Genomic DNA, 15,965 nt, shown 5'->3' with positions numbered 1-15,965 from the left:
CTTTCCACATGAAGCTTACATTCCGAGTGGAGACAGACGATAAACAATTAGAGAAAGGAGGTAATTACTGGCTGTGGCAAGTTCTGTGAAGGGAAAAACCATTCACTCTATAGTCCCTAGTGGAGGCTGACATTAGATGAAGTGGAAGAAAGGCCTTCAGTTGATAATTTTGTGGAGATCGGAGAGAATGAACACTGTAAGAGGTGATAGCATGTACAAAGGCCCTGGGGTGGGAAGGACTTGGATGGGGTGGAAACACAGGAAGGAGCAACTGTGGCCACAGTGCAGTGAGAGGGAGACTGGAGTAGGATGAACCTGAAGAAGTTGGCAGAAGCCAGGCTGTGGGATAACCCATAGGCATCAAAAAGAGTTTGGATTTTATTCTACACACAATGAAATGTTTGCTTTAAAAGGAATCTCCTGGCTACTATGTGGGTCAAGTGTAAAGTTAAATTCAGGACTAGATGGACCTCAGGTCCTTGTCTGTCCACAGCAATCCATGCCTGGCTCCAAAGGGTGCCCAGGAGCCCTTTTGGCAACTGTGGACCCTGTACCAGTGATGTCCCCTATAACTTACCGCAAAGATGTAAATGTTCCGTATCTGTGCTATCCAATGCCAAGCTGCTATGTGCCAGTGGCTCTTGAGCACTTGAAATGAGGTTAGGTGTGACTGAGGAACTGGATTTTTTATCTTATTCCATTTAAATTAATTTATTTAAATTTATAGAGCCACATGTGCCTAATGACTATTGTACTGTGCAGTGCAAAGCAACACTGAGCACTGGGTGTCTGAGGATTTCAACTTTGAATCCGAAAGCCAGGGCCTTCCCACAAAGGTGAGTGAGTGGAGGGCATGTTACTCCCTAAACTCTAACACCCTCCGTGCTTTCAGCTGGTCAAGATGGAGACGCTCAGGAGGCATTCTGAGCTTCATTTTGTCACTGGGGAGGCACGTGCACACGGTTATGAGGCGCTCCACGCGCGTCTTCAGGGGAAGTCCCGCACTGCGAAAAAGGGTTTGGGGACCTCTCTTTCCAGAACGCTTAAGCCCTGCGCTCCCGCGGCCGCGGGTGCGGTGCAGCCATTGGCAGGAGGGGAACAGCGGACCGCAGCGCCTCGCCCCGCCTGCGACATCAGCTCTGGGCGCAGCACAGGTGGGCTGGGGAAGGAGGGATCCAGGCGAGCCACCGAGCGAGGTTGGAGGCTCGGGGGCCTCTCGCCACGTAGTGGCCTCTTCCTCGCGGGGATGGGGGCGGTGGTGGCGCGAGCGGTCACCCGCACCCGATCTGCTTCCTGGGCTTGCTTTCGCTTTGCCGGGGGCTTGGCTAGGCCTGCGCACCGCAAGCTAGCCGGGAGAGCCGCGCAGGTGGCAGCCGAGGAGGGGCGGCGAACTGGTGCCTTTCACCCTTCAGGCCCCCCTGCCCTCTCCCCGAGGACGCACTCCGGGCTTAGACCCGGTGCCCTGCGGCGCGCGTGGCTCCTTGTTGGCCGTCAGGCGCCCCTGACCTTGGTTTCTCCCCGGTGCCAGGTCTGCTCAAGGACCATGGGCGCCGCGCTGGGCACGCGCGCGCGGCTGGCGCTCCAGCAGGGCCGGGCCTGTGGCGGAGTCCCGCGCTGGACGCCCTCCGCGCCCGCCCGAGGCTGCCACTCCAAATCAGGCCCTGCTCGCCCGGTGCCTCTGAAGAAGCGCGGATACGATGTCACCAGGAACCCGCATCTCAACAAGGTAACGGGGGTAGGGTGGCCCACGCCGCTGTCCTGTGGCTGGCGGGGAGGGGCGCCCCGCCCCCTGGGTCTGGGCTGGATCCTCCCAGGCGCCCTTTCAGTTTTGCCTTGCAGAGGCTTGATGTGAGTTGGTTTGGCTTTTTTTTTTTTTTTTTTTCCCTCCCCTCCCCACCCCTCTTCCGCGTGGAAAAAGATGACGAGTAATGCAGGGAGCCTTATTTCTTCCACAAGAATAATAAAGACTGGGTCAAGGTCTTCTTGGCCAGTACGCTCCCCTGAGGCTTACTAATTCTGTTGGTCGTGGGTAGTTCATTTAGTCTCTGTCAAGTCCACGTTTTCTTATCTGTAAATGAGAGACAGTTGTCCCTGGTGTGTTGTGAAATTTAAAGAGAAAATGGAGGCAGAGTTCTTAGCACAGTACCTGACACCCAGTGAGAACAAACGTCAGCTAAGGCTGTAATTACTATTTTGAGAAAAAGATTATTTTTGAGAGCTGGGGGGAAAAAGAAAGGCTAGAATTACAGAACGTTTAGACCTTGATAGGGCATCAAAGATCCTAATTCAAGTCTCTCCTTTTACAGATGAGAAAACAAAACAAAGGGGATTAGCTCAAGGTCACCAACTAGTTAGTTCTGGCCCTGCCACTGGAATCCAGAACGTGGTGCTTAAGATTCTGGGAGTAGAGTTTAGTATTACTGGAGTTAAAACCCTGGAAGCAAGAGACCTGGATTTAAGGCCTGTCTCCTGATACCTTCTCAAATTAACTTGGGCATCTCATTTAATATCTACTTTCAGGTAGATATTCAGGTTCAATTTTCTCCCGCCTAAAATGGATATTATGACAGAACCGCCATTCCTACCTCATCTGGTTATTATGACAATCAAATGAATTACTGAACTTGAAATAGTATTTTAAACTATATAGAGTGCTTGATAAATAGGTAATTACGACAAAATAAAAATTTTTAATAATTTCTTTGACTCAGAATTGTGAAATTTAAGTGAGGAAATACATGTGGAAAATGTATTTTTGAGAAATAGGAACAATTATACAGATGCTAAGTATTGGGATTATTTTCTACAGAATTAATAGAAGAAGCTAAGAAAAAAAATCTTTCACTCTGCTTATCGCACTACTCCTTGCTCCCCCCAAAGAGACTCTAAGTCCTTTGTATATTACTACTTTGGGATACTTAAGGTGTTTTATGAATTGTAATTGCTTTGGTAGCAAATGTTAGAAAACTCAACTCAAACTGGCTTAACCAACAAAAACCTTCTTTAAATATCTAGAGGAAGGGTTGTTGCAGGCAAGTCTTGACCCAGCAGTCCAGATGGCATCTCTAAGGATGCAGGTTCTCTCTGGCTCTGTTCTGCTTCTACAATGTCAGGCTCCAGCCAGTGGAGTCTTTCACTTCAATGCTGGTATAATCTCCTATCTCCTTTTCTCACACCACACTGTGCAAGGATAGAAAGACACTTTCTTTGGGAGGGGAGGATACTTTCTCTGAAGCCTCAGAGAAAGAGTCCTTCTGTCTCATCAACTCTGATTAAATTCCCTTCCTATTCTCAAACCAATTACTGTAATTTAAGCCAGTCAGGGCTCACCCCTGGAATTAAAGATAAAGTTTAAGGTAGGGCCACTCCAACTGGTTTGGAATAAGGGGATGTGGCTCCTCCACAGCAAATCTGTGTCCTGTCCTCAGATGAAGAAGGGATTGGTGCTGGAAAGCAAAACAATAAACTCCCACTACAAACTCTAGTCGTTTTGACAATACTTGCCTTAGAAGTACTGGCATATTATCAATCAGCACTTTATTGCTTTGTGACCAGTTAAAAAAAAATAAAGGGGGGGCTTGAATGTTTTTTTTAGCCCTAGGTTTATGGCTCCTTAAAAGCACTCTTCCCTTGTCCCTGATATAATTTTTTTCCTTCTAAATAGTATAAATGGGACGTTGTCCATAAATCTAGGGGACCTGACCCTTTCGTAATGCTCAAGATTGTTTTGGTATGTCCCTGAAGTCAGTTGATGCTGGTCTGGAGTGAGGTGAGTATCTGGGGTGATGCAGAGGGAGCCTGATGGCATCCCTGTTCACCCCTGGGGAGAGCAGGGGGAGAAGCAGTGGAGGGAGCAGGAGGGTAGGGAGCTGTTGAGGACGCCCTTCACTTCCCTCTGGAGCGTCCCCCTCTTGCTGTCCCACTGACCTCCAGCACTCTGAGAGTCTCCAGGGAAGGCTTGAAGGTTGGCTCTTTCCATCAGCCAGCTGGGGAGAATTGCTGAGTTAAACAGAACAACTGAGGTTATCCCTGAGGAAGTAAGAGAACGGCCGCTTGGAAGGTAACTGTACTTAGAGTGCGGGTCTGTAGGTGGATTTTTTTCTGCTAGACTGTGAGCGCCTCCAGGGCAGGGGCTGAGTTTCATGTGTTTGTGGCTGGCATAGGGTAGTTCTTGAAGGATCTAGCAAGGCTATGAACATGAAAATTAGCATTACATTCTGGGAATGTGTTTACTAGATTCTTTTTAATTTTAATCTTTAACTATTTTTTTAAATTGACATAGAGTTGACATATAATATATTAGTTTCAGGTGTGGTTGTTGCCAAAGGCGAGGAAGGTGGGGGGATGGGTGAAATAGGTGAAGGAGATTAAGAGGTGCAAACTTCCAGTTATAAAGTAAGTACGGGGATGTAAAGTATAGGACGTCTTCTATTATTCATGTTGACTGTGGCAACAGAGCAGATCTTTGATTATGTATTACAAGATATCAGCCATATTTTACTTACATTAAATAGGCAATGATGAACCCCATTTCATTGGGGTATCTTCATAGGCAGGTATCATCCCCATTCTATTCAGGTAGCAAATGGGTCTTCAAACCATTTCTGGCCTCAACTTACCTATAGCCTCTCTTGGGAAGGGCTGTCCTATTCCCTGCTCCTGAAACAAGATTTGAGTCCCCCCCCCACACGCATCCTTGTCTTATTGCTCTGTGTTTGTTTCCTTTTGGCCCTGAGCACCCTGTTATAAGGGCTGGATGGTGTGTCTTCCACATTAGACCCTGAGCACCATGCAGACAGTTTTGACACATGATATTCTCTATTGAATTCTCTAATGAATATTTGCTCTTTAAATGACCTCAATCGAGTCATGACCCCTTTGCTCTCAACTTTATTAATATTAGTGCCACTACTTTACAGTTAGCCTGATGCCCTCGTTGTCTAGAAAAATACCTACCAATGGTCTGTTTGGAGGGATTATACCTACTTGGCCCTTATCCCCAGATAATGCCCCTTAAGGGGCATTTCACTGAAGGAGTCTGTTATCTCTCAGAGCGCATCAACTTCCTCCTTTGACCCACATGCCAACAATGATTTTTGCCTTCCACCACCCCTCTACTTGTTTCTCTGCAGTTTTTTCTCTTGAGCTTGATAGTCAGGGAAAGAACGAGTGAGAACAGTGCTACGTCAGATCACCGTGATTATGCGCCAGTGCGTTTCATGCAGGGGGCCTCAGAACTGCAGGACCCTGTAGAACACCGCCTTCCTACGTGGATCTGGTGCCTGGAGGTTACTGAACGTGTAAAGGTCCAGTGGCCAGTGCTGCAGCATTGGCCGCACATCTGAGGTGGCACGGGTTTCAGCTCCATCTCTTCTGTATGCAGTGGTGAGTCATTAGATCCTTACACAGCGAGGACATGACTTTGGTTAAAGTATGTGTTTTTATTTGGTGCCGGCTTAGAACTTGATCTTGCCTCCTTTGCATGAGGGGAGTCTGTCCCACACTTGGCTCATCGATCAATCAGGAGATGGTGGCTGGGTGGTACGGAGATTTAGAAGTCTGTTGGTGATGCTGTTTTCTGCCCCCCAAAGTAGACAGCATAAGGTGTCTTCATGAGACCTCTGCTTCGGACAGGATGTTGAATTGGGCCCCCCTGACTGACAGAGAAGCAATGGGTTACTAAGTCAACACTATTTCCATGAAGCATGAGTTCACTCTACACTGGAGTCTCTTGTGCAGTGACTCAGGGCATTGAAGCTCAAACATTGCTCCAATATTTTAAGAGCAAACAAGGAGAGGCAGGTTGGAATTAAATCCTACCTTGTTGACTACAGTTCTGACTTCATGGGATTGATAGCATTTGGTGTCAGGGCTTTGTACTTAGAATGGCTGACAGAACTTGTATTAGTTTGTCCAAAGTTTAGGCAGCTGTAAGGAAGCAAACCCCAATACGGAGGCTTAAACAAGCTAGAAGTGTGTTTCTCTCTTATCAACAAGCCTGGGTAGACAACTGCAGGTCAGTGTGTGGCTTGATGTTGTTGCTCTCAATCCTCAGTGTGCATCTTACGTTTCATGGTCCAAGATGGCTGCCCTAGCCTCTGCCGTCGATTCCACACAGAACCCAGAAGAAAGGGGAAATGCCTTGGGAGGGCACAATTTGAACATTGCTGATATCATTTCCACCCACAGTCAACTGGCCAGGACTTGGTCATAGGCTACAGCTAGCTGCAAGAGAACCTGGGAAATGTAATCTTTTGCCAGAGATCCATATGCACAGCTAACATTCCTATACCTACTAAGGAAAGAGAGACTGGATATTGGGGAAACTGCCACAAAATGCTTCTCTGAAACTTTAATGTTTTTACTGTCAATTTTATCCCAAACTTTAAAATCCATCCGTTTCGGGGCACCTGGGTGGCTCAGTCGGTTAAGCATCTGCCTTCGGCTCAGGTCATGATCCCAGGGTTCTGGGATCAGGCACCACGTGGGGCTCCCTGCTCAGTGGGGAGCCTGCTTCTCCCTCTCCTCCCCACTCATGCTCTGTCACTATTTCTGTCTCTCTCTCAAATAGATAAATAAAATCTTTAAAAAAAAAATAAAAAATAAAATCCACCTGTTTCTCTACATCCCTTCTACCACCAGCCCTATTCACTCCTTCATCATCTTATGTCTAGATTTTGCAGGAGCCTCCTCATTGGTCTACCACCTTCCTGTCATCTTCCTTCTGATTCTCATAACCACCTCTTGGGAGGCTAAAACCTGGTACACATCCTCAACTACTCTCTTTCCTTCAGACCCCATATCCAGTCCCCCAAATAGTTCTGTTGCTCTATTTTTGGACTAGGTCTGGAATCCAGCCCCTGCTCACCATGGGTCCCACCCTGACCTAAGCCACTGACATTTCTTGGCTGGGTAACTGCAGGGGCCTCCTAGCTGCTGTCCTTGCTCCCCGCTGAGCTCCTCTTGTTTATTCTGCGCACAACAGCCAGCGTGATCCTTTTAAAACTGTTTGACCATGTCACTCTTCGGCTCAAACCCCACTAAGTCAGAGTCCTTAGAATACCTTGCCTGATTGGACCCCCTCTGACCTCATCTTTGCTGCTCTTCAGCCTCACTCGCTGCCAGCTGGCCTCCTTGCTGTTCCTCACACACTCTAATCATGCTCCTGCCTCAAGTCTTTGCATGGGCTATTCCCCCTTCCTTGAACACACATCCCCTCAATAGCCACATGGTTAACTCCCTCACCTTCTTCAAGGCTTCTCCCTTTCTCAGTGAGACCCACTCTGCCCCACCAGATGCACTTGTGAATGTCCTGCAATTTTCTTGGTCCTCCTTAATGTGGTCTACTTCCCCCCCGCCCAGGTATTTGATACTTCCTAGTATATTATTTAATTACCTTACCGAATATATCTCTTATTTATTGTTTGCGTTTTCCCACTATAATGTAAGCTCCATTTGGGCAGGCATTTTTGACTTATTTGTTCATTGATGTATCCAAGGTACTCAGAACAGTGCCTGGCCCGTATTTGGCGCTCAGTAAACAGTTATTGGATGAGTGAGTCATTCAGAGACACATCTGCTAAGGCTCCTTCCTCTCATCCCCTCCTTTCACCTCCCTTTTCACCAAAGGCCCCGTCTTTCACCCTGGTGCCTCTCCTCCCCCAGAGCCCCCCTATGCAGTGTTGGTATGCCCAGGATCACCTCTATCTGGATTGCAGATCACTAGGGCCAAGTAAATAACATTCAGACCAACTTTTAGAAGTTCACTCATCTCACACGGGTGACATTTGTATTCTGTGGAAACCCCATAAAATAGTCTTATTTTAAGGTTTGCCTGCATACCATTAGTTATCTTCTAGAGGCAGTGTGTTTATTTTCATGTAATAAAATGTTAACACAGGAACCCTGCCACCTGTTCTAAAAATGATTGTAAACAGCAAAATCTAGATCATGGAAATAGCGACGCTGGAGGGCACATCCCATACAGAAATACATGTTGTCTGGCTCAGACTTGGGCCAGCTGGCATCTAAGCCAATCTACTCTGGGCTTTCAAGGTGGAATGTCTGTGGATACTTTCTCGGGCTCATCCCCAGTCTCCCTGTTTCTAGCTTCTCTTGGTCCTCTTGGATCTTTGTAAGCTCTGGGGTTATGGCTTTATTTTACTTTAAATTTTTGTCATTTCTACAAAAGGTTTCTTTTATCATTTACCCTCTTCTTTCCAAATGCCAGTTTTGTAGTGAGAGGGGAGAAAAAGGCCTTTCATTTACATTTTCATTTATTCCCTTGCAAAGGGATCACTAATGTGCAGCACTTTTGTTTGCAAAGACATGGACTATAGTCTGCTTCCAGACCTTCACTTTGATGTGTAGAAAGTACATTGGGAAATCCTTTGGGGGTGGTGTCTGACTGCCTCTCTGATGCAGAGCACAAAAGATGCTCTATGATGGTGTGATGAAAATCTGAGGGATACCCTCCTGTTGGGGTGCTGAGGTCAGTGGTTAAAAGCATGCATTCATTCTGTACCCAAATGGTTGCCCGGCAGCCTGCTTACAACACAGTTCCGACCAAAGTAAAGAGTAAAATGCACCCAGTCACTTGAGGAGAGGGATTTTTTGATGGAAAGATCATCAGCTTTGAGGAACTTGAATAAGAGAAAATCAAAGCTGCATTTGCTTTTAGAAGTTTTATTGAAAGCTGGAGGGACTATAGAATTGAACTGAATGATTAGCAACTTGAGAATATTATTTTTTTTTTAAAGCATCGTGTCTGGATTCTGCACTGTTGTTGGGTAGTAGAGCTACATGATGCCCATTGCACAAGTGATCCTGAAACATACTCCCTGGAGGTGTGGAACTCTGGAGGGAGCAGACCCTGTGAGTTCCTTTGTTTTGTTTTGCTTTGTTCTTTCCGAAAATAGAAGGAGGAAGCTACTGTCTGCACGAGTTTGCATCCCTCCTAAGTTACTGAGGTGTCCCATGGCTTTCCCAATAAGGAGAAAGGAAGCCAAGTGCCTTCACGTCTAAAGTGGAGCTGGGTCTCCACTCACAGTAGACAGCCTCTATTACCTCTTTCTCTGGTTTCTGAAGGAGATGGTGAGTTTTCCAAGCCAGATTCCTACCATACCGAATTTCCTTCCCTAGGGGAATGCCTTGTGGAGGAAACTTAAGTAATAATGATATGAGCTAGCATTTTTTTAGGACATGCAATGTGCCCAGAATTGTTCTACACATTTTCGATGCATTAACTCATTTCATATAATACCACAATGTTGTGCAGTACACTGTTATTTTACAGATGAGGAAACTGAGGCACAGGAGGTTGGCTAGGTTAGCTAACTCACCCACAGTCATAATGGCAGAGCTGGGTCTTGAACCCAGGCAATCTGGTTGTAGGTCCACGTCCTCCCCCACTATGATGCACAGCCACTTCTGGACTACAGGTGCCCTCACGCTTGAGTTGGCACATGGAGTCTGATGCTCTGGGCCATTCCCTGTCATGGGCCTCTGACAGACTGTTAGCACTTCCACCGGCTCTGTTAGATCAGACTCTGGGAGTTGGAGAGAATTTTAAGGATCACTGGATGCCTTCTCTTCACCCTTTAAGTGTGTGTAATTCTCCCAAGACTCGTTTGTTTATCAAAGTTATTCAATCGACATTTGCTCCATTATCTATTCTTTTTTAGGCAGTGGAAACCCAGTGGTAAATACACTTCTTTGGCCTTCAAGGAGCCTATAGTGTAAGAGGGGTGATGGTGGAACCGGTTAGTAAGCAGGAAGTTCAGTTCAGGAGGTCTGTGTAATGGGAGGCACACAGGTACTTGTGCTTTCCGGGGCCACCTTTGCCACACCACCTTCCTTGATGAGCCGCATGGAAGTGACTCATTCATTCTTTCCACTCCTTGGGCATTTTGCTTATGTAGTCATGGCTCTCTTCCACATTTGGTCTCAGTAGACATTCATGGTATGCATGATTGTCTCCATCTTGATGTCATCTTCAGAGCCAGAACCACGTCTCAGGCATTGCATGGCCAGCCACAATGGCTTCTTCAAAGTGTACCCCCAATAACAATTAGTTACATGAATCCCTTTCACCTTCCCTCCTGGACTGATCAGAAACCACTATGGTGAAGACGGATAACATACAACCCCATTGACCATCTCTTCTAAAAAGATGGTGACAATATAAATTATATTTAGATTCTCCATGGGACTTGGAGGATTTTGGAAGCCAAGAGAGATCTTTTATTCTGGTCATAGAAGTTTCGGGAATCCATTGCTTTAAGAGAGTCTCCTGCTCTGATGCTGGGCCAGATGTACTTCATCTAAAGAACAGCACCTTTATTGTGAGATTCTTTATTCTCGTCCTTGAGACAGCTTTAAAGACGTCAGATTCAGGGCGCCTGGGTGGCTCAGTCGGTTAAGCGACTGCCTTCGGCTCAGGTCATGATCCCGGAGTCCTGGGATCGAGTCCCACATCGGGCTCCCAGCTCAGCAGGGAGTCTGCTTCTCTCTCTGACCCTCTCCCCTCTCATGCTGTTTCTCTCTCACTCGCTCTCAAATAAATAAATAAATAAATAAATAAATAAATAAATAAATAAATAAAATCTTTAAAAAAAAAAGACGTCAGATTCAGGCCTGCTGTAACTAACAGCAGGTTAAAGGGTTTTGGAAGTTGAAGGAGTGTAGTCAGCTCAAATCAGTTGCGTGTGGCCTCCCAGGGGCATGGACTGTGACCAGGTGGGATGCAGCAGAGCACTCAGGCTACCAGCTAGGTATTCGAACTCAGAGAAACCCAAGGTTCCAGCTCCAGCTCGGTCATTCACTAGATTTGGGACCTTGGAAAGGCCCCTTCATTTTTAAGCCTCAGTTTCTCATCCGGGAATGGGGATGATAATAAAATATACCTACCTCACAAGTGTGCTCTAATGATTAAATGAAATAATGTATGTCAAGCACATTGTAAGTGCTCGGTTAGTTCTCAGTCAATCCATGTTTCTGAAGCTTCTGCTCCACTCCTAACACAAGGCATCAGACTGTAGGGTGTGGACCTGCCCTCTTAGAGCATCCAGTCCCAAGGAGAAGGGAAGAGCAGGGGATCCAAACTCATTTTCCATCGGCATGGATACATCCGATTTTGGCAGAGGTTCGGTACAAGAGGAATAAGTCAGGGAAGAGGCATGTTGGGTAGAGAAATGATAATTTCTCTGTACTCGATAGAGCTTAAGCTGGATGTTCTAGATGTTTGTCTGAAAGAAACTTGAATAAAAATGTCTGCAGCAGCAGAAAACTCATTGGAAGAGCTGGTACTTCTGGAAGTTGAAACTAGGGTCGAAGGGAGGAGCTACCGTCATACCCTGCAGGAATCCTGGGACTTTGTCCCAAATTTCGGCACATCCTAACCAAGGTTTTAAAAACTGACTGAAAAATCCAAATTTAGCTGATCTGTTTATCTGCCAGTGTGTCTATGTATCATGTCTCTGTCTTTCTATCTGTCACTATAGCACTCTCAGTCTCATGAGATTATGGTATCAAGACAGCAAGACAAGAGAACGTCGGCTATGGGCGTTTAGCATAAAAGTTAAAATGTTGCTTCAAATCCAGCTAAATCGGGCATGGCGCACTTCACCGAGCCAGCGGCCAGATTGGGCAGGGAGCGTGAGAGTCCCACTGTCTCCATACACTCTGCTGTGGGTAATTAATAAATACATGCATGAAAATATTTTAAATGAGCATCCTCCCTCTGTTGGAACTCAGGATGAGCATTCCTCCAAAGACTATTAATAGGTCATCTTGTCCAGTCCTCTGTCTTTGAGCAGACAATATCCTAACACATTACAATGATTTTACAGGTAAGGTTTCAGAGGCCCAGACGGCCTGCTCAGGAAGTGAGTTGAGGAGGGTGATCCTGGCCCTTCTTGGATGGTGTCTGTGTCCTAGATCTGCTGCCATTGAAAGGTAGCACTTTGCCTGCCCTCCTAAAATAGTGCCTACATCAGCCTCATCGACTTACATGGCATACCTTCCAGTCTCTCCATAGAAAGGAGATGTTTTATTTATTTTATTTTTTTATTATTATTATTTTTTTAAAGATTTTTATTTATTTATTTGACAGAAAGAGTGATGAAGTGAATAGAGAGCACAAGTAGGCAGAGAGGCAGGCAGAGGGAGAGGGAGAAGCAGACTCTCCACTGAGCTGGGAGCCTGACCGCGGGGCTCAATCCCAGGACCCTGGGATCATGACCTGAGCCGAAGGCAGATGCTTAACCGACTGAGCCACCCAGGCGCCCCGAAAGGAGATGTTTTAATATTGAACATTGTCATTTGTTGCAAATCTAACCATCTGCTGTCACAGTTCCTGCTGTCACTCCTTGGATGTCCATTTCTGAAGAATAGACCTGCTCCTGACTCCCACCTTCATTTCAGGTTTTGTGTTTTCCTCTGCAGTAACACGATCATGAAGACAAAGCATTTGACAGGAAGCTTACCCTCCCATCATGCTCTCCCTTCTTATCTCTTTTATTTTTGGTCTTTTCCACCCCATGATTATTTGTTTTGACTAGTAAGATCTCTTCAGGTCACAGGACAGTGAATAGCAATGCTGTTGCCACCTGATAAAGCAGGCACAGATATAGTAGGTGTGGAAAAAAAAACCCCAACCTATTAACAGCCATTTTTAGAAACAGGCTTTGAAATCTGCCCATCAGAGCTGAAAGATTTCTACTGTTCTCATGCTCCAGGAGCTGGCAGCAGCTTCTCCTCGCATCTCAGGAGCCTCGGGAGCCGCCTGGCCATGTCTGGGGGAGATGATCGTGGGTGCGGGGGCGGGGGGCTCGCCTGCCAGGAGGCACTGGGAGGGAGGGCCTGCAGAGCAGAGGGACTGCCCTGCCTTCAGGAACCCACCTGGCCTGGAGGGTTGAGCATCCTCAGCTGTTCCTTTGTTGACTGAGCTGCTCGGTGTTCTGTGACCTTCTACCAGTCAACTGGACACAGAGTCAGCTGCCTCCTCTGGAACTCATAATTGCTGGAATGATAATATTAGAAATAATAAGAATAAACACATAATGCCTACCCAGCCAGGTACTCTTATAGATGCTTTACATATGTTCTTGCCAAGAAGAGAAAAAATTGTGAAGAAAGTAAGCTTTTCCTGTAGCTCTCTCACACTCTGGTGTGTGGTTTTAAAAACTGTTGGTGTTGGTGGTGGTGTTGGTGGAGAGGAATTGAGCAGGGTCCAGTGTGAGGAAAAAACAGAGGGTTGACTTCAGTGGAGGGAAGACCTCTTAAGGAGATGATATTTGCGAAGGTCCTTAACGTAAGAGGAGGCAGCTGGAGAGAAAACCAGGGTAAGAGTGTTTTGGGCAGAGGGAACAGCGCATTCAGTCTGGAGGCAGCAAGCCGCTTGTCCTGGAAGGTTCTGAGCGCCGACAACACGCATTCCAGTGGGAGTGTGATGAGCAAGGGTGGGGGTGGTGGGGGGCTGCCTAAAATCAGGATGGAGAGGACTTGGGGGCCAGAGTATCAGGGCCATGGAGTCTGTGGGCCGGGTTTCGTTCCCAGTACAGCAGGACCCTCTTAAATGGTTCTAAGCAAGGAAGTGATGTGACTGGATTTACGTTAATGAAAGATCTCTCAGTGGAGAACAGCTTGGAGGGCAAGAGTAGAAGCAGGAAGATCAGAAGGGGCTTCGGAAGCCATGGGAGCAAGAAAAGATGGGGCTGGCACGTGGGGGGTGGCAGGGCAGAGGAGAGAAGTGGCTGGATTGGAAATGGAGTTTGAAGGTGGAATGGATGGGACAGGACTCTATGTCCTTCTCCTTCAGCTTCGCCAGGACTCCATCCTGCAACTTTCCCTGTCATGCTGCCTACCCTCCATGCAGCTGCCCCCCGTTTACTGCAACACCTCCTACCCTTCCTCAGCACATCTCATAATAATAAGGAAGAAGGAGGTTGGTGTCTTACCTTTGGAGCTTATGAAGTGCTTCCTGATGGGTGATCTCATTGGATCCCCACAAAAACCTTGTGAGGCAGGCATTTGTTTTCTGGGGGGGGGGAGACCGGGGCCCAGAGAGCCCAAGTGAGTGTTGGGTTTGAAAAATAATGAGATGCATCAGTCACAATCCTTACCCTCAAGGAACTTAGGGTTCAGACTTAAAACCTCATAAATGTAATGCAGTATGATAGGTTTTATAGTACATTAAAAATATGCTATTAGTAATGTCCAAGTAATTTTTACCTTAGTGGGGAGAAAGAAGGGTGAAGTTTCTTAAAGTGGATGACCTTTGATCCTTATAATAATGTGTTCCATAAAGTAAAAGGGGAAATTTGCTCTGACCTCTCTCCTGAGGTAACTACTTAATTTTTTTGGTGTGTCAGTGCAAATATCTAAAAGATACAAAGGGGTTCCCTGGGTGGACATGGTGGGGGAAAGGTGTCCCAAGCAAATATGGCAAAACGGCATGGCATGTGAGGAAGTGTGGTGATCCTGAAGGACAGAGTGTGTGGGGTGTTGAGGTTGGAGAGCAAGGCAGGGGACACAGCTGGGTGGGGGTCTGGGGCTGATTCTTGCCTGCCTGAAGAGTTTGACCTTTGTCCTGAAGGGAGGGGGACACTCGAATGTGACACTAGGGGATTCGAGCAGTAGGCAGTTCACTCTGGCCTGTGGAGGGCACAAGAGCAGAGTCAGGCAGACTAGTTAAGAAGGAATTCATTCCCAAACAGGAGATGAGGAGGGCCTGATATGGTGATGGTGAGGTGGACACAGACGTGAGAGGTGCCAAGGAAGCAGAAGTCTGCATCTGTTCTAGAATTCCTTAAGTTCCATCATAGCAGTAGGAGTCCAAGATTTATTGTCAGTATCCCAGATAAACAAATGGAAACCTAATATTTATCCATTGGGAATTTACACAGCTTAATCAGGATATTATATTCCTTTGTCTTTGCCTAGAATTAAACAGATTAAAACTATTAATACTGGTTATCTTATACCAGGATCAGAAATTCTGCTTGGTTTACACATTGTATGTCTTAAACATTGGAGAATTATTGTTAAGTGCAGGAATTCTCAAAACATGCAATTCCGTAAGGAGTACTTTGGCACTGGGGGAAACACAAGGAATTACTAACTTGGGGTGGCTTTATTTTAAGTGTTTTACTCTGCATATTGGTGTGACTGGCCTTTATCTAGCTAAACATGGTCACCTTAGCCAGCATTTTTGTCATTATGGGGACATCGCCCAGCCTCCCATGCGGTAACTGGCATTTCTGCCCTCCCCCTATCACAAAGACTGGGCAGACCCTATTTTAACACCTGTAGGAGTCCAAGGGCCTTTGTTTTTCTTCCATGTTTTCCTTCAGTCCCCTGGAAAAACAATAACTCCTTACATTGAAAATGGAAAGAATATTCATCGTTTGGAAAGTGTATTTTCTAGGTGAGAATTTCCTTCCTGTGTTTTGTTTTTGAGAAAACTTAGGTGGACTAGAAACAAGGATTTGAAGTTCATGCAATATGAACCTTTCACAAATTTGGCCCTCCATGGACAAAGTGTTGTCACTTTCTCCATTGGATTGAATTTTAGCTCGTCTTTCCCTTTGCTGAGTCCTGGTTTGTCTTTATGGACCGTGATTCCTGGAGAAGGAAAATAGAAGGTCAGAAGTTTATAGGAATTATTTTTTTTTTTTTCTAATTCCACCCAGTATCAGTCACTCGTCTAGGTAAAAAGCTATTTAAAGATTTTTAAAGAGGTGAAGTTTTAAAAGAATTAGCAGCATGAATACCACAGTGAACAAACTCTTGTTTTTTTTTTTACATTCTTTGGTGTCATCTGGGCAAAGCCATCTGTCACATGCTATGACTATAATCACGAAACTATGAACATCATAGAAAATCCAATGATGAAAACAAGCTTTCAAGAATGAGAATTCTTGGGAGGCTAATAGTCTTACAGTTCTTGCAGAATTGTAAAAGAT

At 46.1% G+C, this 15,965-nt stretch overlaps 1 protein-coding gene across 3 annotated transcripts in view; it reads left to right on the top strand.

Moving 5' to 3' along the window:
- The first annotated feature begins 1,054 nt into the window (after nt 1–1,054).
- Nucleotides 1,055–15,965, top strand: part of ME3 (malic enzyme 3) — a 194,548-nt gene continuing 179,637 nt past the window's right edge. For 2 of the 3 annotated variants that reach the window (XM_034995432.1, XM_034995431.1), the window contains exons 1-2: nt 1,055–1,154; nt 1,529–1,726. In XM_034995432.1, the coding sequence (XP_034851323.1) occupies nt 1,544–1,726 (183 nt within the window). In that variant the 5' untranslated portion in view covers nt 1,055–1,154; nt 1,529–1,543. The other variant, XM_034995433.1, reaches the window with a different exon arrangement.

Source organism: Mirounga leonina, unplaced genomic scaffold, assembly GCF_011800145.1.
Source record: "Mirounga leonina isolate KUSES-001 unplaced genomic scaffold, KU_Mleo_1.0 Mir_92, whole genome shotgun sequence".
NCBI lineage: Eukaryota > Metazoa > Chordata > Mammalia > Carnivora > Phocidae > Mirounga > Mirounga leonina.
Note: the sequence above shows the minus strand (reverse complement) of the source record. Positions and strands in the feature narration are given on the sequence as shown.